At 61.6% G+C, this 5,567-nt stretch overlaps 1 protein-coding gene across 1 annotated transcript; it reads right to left on the bottom strand.

Moving 5' to 3' along the window:
* Positions 1–477: 477 nt before the first annotated feature.
* Positions 478–5,048, bottom strand: MRGPRG (MAS related GPR family member G). Its single transcript, XM_055414933.2, has one exon. The coding sequence runs from the start codon at positions 4,914–4,916 to the stop codon at positions 4,053–4,055; it is 864 nt and encodes a 287-aa protein (XP_055270908.2). The 5' UTR covers positions 4,917–5,048; the 3' UTR covers positions 478–4,052.
* Between the last annotated feature and the right edge of the window lie 519 nt (positions 5,049–5,567).

The following is a 5,567-nucleotide window of genomic DNA, read 5'->3' on the forward strand; positions in this document are numbered from 1 at the left end:
CATGGGGTCGCAGAGCGTCAGACGTGACTGAAGTGACGGGAGGATGCTTTGCTCAGTCGACGGGCGGCGATAGTGGTAAAGAAACTGCCTGCCAATCAGAACACTTAAGAGACACAGGTTCGATCCCTGGGTCAGGAAGATCCCCTGGAGAAGGAGATGGTAACCCTCTCCAGTATTCTTGCCTGGAGAATCCCATGGACAGAGGAGCCTGGGGCGGGGAGCTACAAGCCACGGGGTCACAAAGAGTTGGACACAACTTAGCAGCTAAACATGCTTGTTAATCGAAAAACCCCATAGTGTCAAGATGTCAGTTACCCATGCTGTTTTTTTGGCTGTGGCTTTGCACAGCAGAAGCAACTCCCCCAACCAGGGATGGAAACTTCAACCCCCGCAGTGGAAGCACGGAGTCTTAACCACCAGACCACCAGGGAAGCCCCTCCATGAATTTTTATAGAATAATTGAATAGATTCAATGCCATGCCAGTCACATTTTCAGTACATTTTTGAAGACATTGTCAAGTTTATTCTAAACCATATGGGAAAATGTAAATCTTGAAGAAGAAGTATAGAATTGTAGACCACCTGATTTTGTGACTTGTTTTTAATGCTGTTAATTAAGACAGTGTGATGCTGGTATAAGGAAAAACAGACCAACACAGAACAGAGTCCAGAAATAAGCCCTCCATGTACGACCCACTGATTCACGGTAAAGGCGCCCACGTAATCCATGGGAGAAGGGAAGCTTTTGCGACGAATGTTGTCAGAATGGCTGGTTATCCACGTGGAAAACAGAAAACAGAACCCAGCTGAGACATGATCTGTCCCACAGCATCCACACCGACTCTGAGCGGAGCCACAGAAAGACCGGCCCGGGAGGAAGGTCATGTGGACGCTCTTGCCCACTGTCCCTGGGCGGACTGCCGTCTCGTGTCCCACCCCAGAGCCCGGCTCCTTCAGCCTCCTCTGGGGCCCCCTTCTTTCTTTCTCTTCTTCTCTGCTTGTGTTGGGGGCCTTTCAGACTGTCCCCCACAGATGACAGTCCCTCCCTGACACAAGCAGTCCCGTGGTCAGTGCTGGCACCCCCTCCTGGAAGCCCCCTCTGCTTTATGAGTGGGGGGGACGTGTGACCCTCTTCCTTGCATCTGGAACGCTACGGGGGCCAGATGGCTTGTCATCCACACCGGGACACGCGCAACTAGAAATGGGTGGGCATGCTGATGGTTGTCAAGGTCAAACTGGGACACCCAGGGCCTCTCTAAGCCTCTTCGCTTGCCGTCCTTGGATTGCGTGGACGTGTCCATCACTTCTCCGGACACCGAGCTCTTGCGGAAGCGGCCACACCTTGGCGTGATCCTCCCCTGAGCTCCCGCCCCGCCCCCGGCCCTGAGTTGCCTGCGCTGGTGTTTGCGGGCTGAAAGCGCAGCGGGTGGTGGCGAGCTGGTGACGGGCTGGGCAGCTCTGAGCACCTGGGCCCCTCGCATCTCCCGTCTCCTGCTCAGGCATCAGGTCAGGGGTCAGGCCTCGGCTGACCCAGAAGTTCCCGGAACCAGCCTGGGCTGATCCCGCCGAGTGGCACGCCATTTCAGCCATGTCCTTGGTTCACTGGGTTCCACGTCTGCGCCATCGTCCGCTCACGCATCCACCAGTCCGCCCACCCCACGAATGCCTGTCGGCCGCTCCTCCCAGCTGTCGGGTTCTCAGCCCAGGGAGACGGCCCCCACCCCGACCCCCAGGAGCTCACCTTCCGGTGAGACAGGCAGACACTGAGGCTCAAATGTGAGGCCAGGAAACGCAGAACGAGCTGGGTGGGAGGCTGCTCCAGACGAGGGAGTCCCTCCGGGTGCTCAGCCGGGGCGGGCGGGCACCAGAGGAGCTGAGGGCAGGGCGCCCGCTTCCAGGAAGCTCCCAGTGTCACAGGACAGACAGACACGAAGACAGGCCCCGGGGGCTGGGCGGGGTGCCAGCCATCAGCGTGGTTTGTGTGCTAAAGTCAGGGAGGGCTGAGGACACGCGCAGCTCTGCCCAGAGACGGAGTTGGAGATGGGAGAGGTGATGCGGCTGACCTTGAAGGTCAGGAAGTTCACGGTCCACCCTCTGCCCGCCTGGCCTCCTGCCTCCTTCCAAGGAGTCCAGGTCGGAGATGCTACTCTGCTTCTCCTTCTGCAGACGAGGCTCCCTGCAGTCAGGTGACTCGCCGGAGGTCACCCGGCTGGAGAGACGCCAGAGGGACGGGAGCCCAGTCCTGCGAAAGCCCGGGCCCTCAAGGTGGCCGTCACTTCTCCAGGACTGGGGACACGCTGGCTCTATAGGGTCCAGGCTGGTGTCCATTTGCCCAGCAGCAGGTTCCGGGACAGAGGTTTGGCCCTGCCCATCTGTCCAGACTGGGCTGCTCATCACGCACCCCAGACACTGCCAGCTGCCCAATTGCCCGTCTGTCTCTGCCGGTGGCAGGCAGATTGATGGACCCTCAGGGGGCCCCGCAGCTATTTTCTGGGGTTGGGAGAGTGGAGGCTGATGCTGGCGTACCTCTGAGACTGCCCCACCCTCATCCCATTTCCAGGGACTCTAGGAAGGAGGCCACATCCATCCTTGGGTCCAGCATGAAGTGGTCCCAAGAATGGATGGCCCCTCCCTGTCGTACCCTCAAAGCCAAGGCTGAGGTCGCTGACCCTCCTTCCTGAGCCTGCTAGGCTGTCAGAGCCCTGGCCTCCTTTGGCTGGAATCATCCAGTCCTCAGGGCACAGTCTGGAGAGACCAGGTGGGGGGACCTGGGATGGCCACAGTCCTGTCCACCCCAGGAGGGATGGACAACCTACAGAGTGTCTCTGGGCCGGGGAGGGGTCCAGGTAAGTCTTCTTCCCTTTCCATAGTGTTCTCCAAAGTCCCAAGGATGAGCAGCACATACCTTTTCTAGTGGAAAAAGGACAGCTTTTAAAAAACAATCCTCCTGGTGTTGTAAGAGGCACTGTTGTAACAGGTTTCACATAGCAGGTATAGAATGTCTTCATCTTTGGTAAAAATTGAAATTTCTGTGGGTTTCCATCAGAAAAATGAACACGGCCGGAGGGTTCTAGGCCTCACGTGCCTCCCTCTGAGTCCAAAAGTTTTGGTGACTTAGCTTTTCAATATTTTCCGTAGGACCTGGAAGTCCTGACAATGACCCTGAAGTATCATTTTAAAATATCATCAGAGATTCGTAAAAGGATCTCTACTTCGGAAGCTGCAAGGAGCGGCGTCAGCTGTTTTCCTCCTTCCTCCCATCCATCTTCTGCATCACCATCCGTCCATCCGTCCGTCCACTCATCCACCAGTCCGTCCACCATCAGTCTCCCTCCCTTCCGCCCCTTCTTCACCAGGGAAGCCCTGGGGGTGGGGTGCTGGCATGGGCAGGGGCAGGGTCTGCGCCAGGTGGGCAGGGATGGACGGGCAGTGATGGGTGAGCAGAGGATTCCTTGGAGGAGGGGAAGCTGAAGATGGGGGTGGGGGGCAAGGGCACCCTCCAGGCAGCAGGTGTTCAGGACCCCTGGGGCTGGGAGGGTCAGGGGAGGGCCGAGGGGGCACCTGGCTCTGCCGTGACCCCGCTTTGCCCACACGCTTTGCACACACTTGGTGGGGAAGCGCCGCCATCTGGTGGCCAGTGGGGGGGACTGCAGGGCAGGTCCTGGGAGGGGTCCCCTGGGGGGTTGGGCCTCAGTGAGGGCAGCGCCCCACCCAGCCAGTGCCCCGGCTTCCACCCGCCCAGATCCCCAGGTAGGCATTGGAGGGGCATGTCCCCTTCACTCCTGCCTCAGCTGGTGGCAGGGTGGGAAGGAAGCGGGAGCTGGGGTGCCCGTCCTTGCCCCAGTCCTGGGAGCTCCCCGCCTCCTTGCTATGTATGGCTCTGGCCTGGTCCTCGGGCAGCCCTGTCCCCTGCAGGCCAGGGGCAGGGAGTCAAGACCATGGCTCTCACCTGGCCCCCAGCCCTTGGGTCCCCAGAGTGAGTGAGCCGGGGAATGACGTGGAGTCCTGGAGGGTCTGTCAAGGGATGGGGTTGGGGGCGGCCAGGGCGGCCCCTACACGCGGCCCATGGGCAGGGAGACCCCACCGGCCCTGAGCTGGGCACCCTCCTCCAGGGAGCGCCGGAGGACCGCCCGCAGAGGCTCCCGCCGGCCCGGCTGCCGGCCCACCATGAAGTAGATGAGGGGCCTGGCACTGCAGTGGATGCAGGCCAGAAGAGTGGCCAGCGGGAAGAAGGTGGACAGCAGGAAGCTCGGGAGGTACGGGCGCAGGGCCCAGCAGAGGAGGTAGGGGAGGCCGCAGACGAGCAGCAGGAGCCCAGAGCCCAGCACGGCACCGTAGAACCGCGGGCGCTGGCGCTGGGAGCAGCACGCCACCCAGACGAAGAGGAGCAGGCCGGCTATGAAGGCCGTGCAGGCCAGGGCCAGCAGCCCGGCGACGCTGGCCGCGTGGTAGCGCAGGCAGGCCAGCGGGCGCGTGCTCTTGTGTAGTAGGCCGCAGGTGTTGGCGGTCAGCAGCACGGCGGGCGGGACTAGGGCCCAGCTGAGGCCGCAGACGACACCTGACGTGTGTCTGGGGCGGCAGCCCTGGTAGCAGGTGGGGAAGAGGTCGGAGAGGCAGCGCTCGGCGCTGAAGGCTGCTAGAAGCCAGAGGCCCACGGAGAAGGCCACGAAGGTGACCGCAAAGTAGAGGCTGTGCTCAGAGCCCAAGGCCGCCTGCACGGCCGAGAAGGCCAGCTGGCAGCCCAGGAACAGGAGGTCCGCGGCGGTCAGGTGTAGCACGTAGGTGGCGAAGGGGCCCTTCTTGATGTGGAAGCCGAGGTGCCAGAGAACCAGCGTGTTCCCCAGCAGCCCCCCGAGGCCCACGGCCAGTGTGAGGTAGAAAACCACGCTGCTGAAGGTCCCCCAGATCCCGAACATGCTGGCTGGCTGGGCGGCCGGCGGGCAGGACCCTGGAGGGAAGCGACAGACGTTGAGTTGTCAGCATGCAGGCGCATCCCGAGGCCACCAGATAGCCCCTTCCAGGCCAGCGCCCAGCCCTGCAGGCCCCACGGCCTCTTGGGAAAAGGAGGATTCCATAAGACATGCCCAACCCGGGGAGACGAGGATGCTGACCAGGTGGGTGGTCCTGGTCCCGGCTGGAAGTTTAGACCAAATGCACAAAGAGTGGTTGAGAAGGCCGTGTACCAACATCGTTGCAGGTTGGCATCGGCTGGACAGGACTCGAGGCAAAGGGGGCGCGCGTGTGGACACGACCCAAGGACTCCACGTGGGGAGAGGCTGGACTACGCTCCTGCTGGACCCCAGCCCCAGAGGGTCAGCCGGGTGGAGACCAGCGGTAGCCATGAGCACACTCAGTCCTGCGCTGGCCATGGAGGGTGGGCGGCAGGGGGTGGGGAGCTGTACTGTGGGGGTGATGGGAGGCTGGGAGGATGAGAGAAGGCAGAGGACACCCCCAGCCTCCACTGCTTTCCAGACCAGGCAGGAGTTCAGCCGGCTCCTTCCGCTGCAGGCAGGTCAGCCGTGTGCAGCTCCGAAGCCTCGGCAGGCTTGGGGACGTGGTGACGCGCC

This window comes from Moschus berezovskii, chromosome 25 (assembly GCF_049115385.1).
Source record: "Moschus berezovskii isolate FMDL1 chromosome 25, NW_MosBer_1.0, whole genome shotgun sequence".
NCBI classification, from domain to species: Eukaryota; Metazoa; Chordata; class Mammalia; order Artiodactyla; family Moschidae; genus Moschus; species Moschus berezovskii.

What these genes read in the sequence shown, in the direction of transcription:
- MRGPRG (XM_055414933.2), bottom strand. Translation starts at nt 4,916, where the DNA reads ATGTTCGGGATCTGGGGGACCTTCAGCAGCGTGGTTTTCTACCTCACA.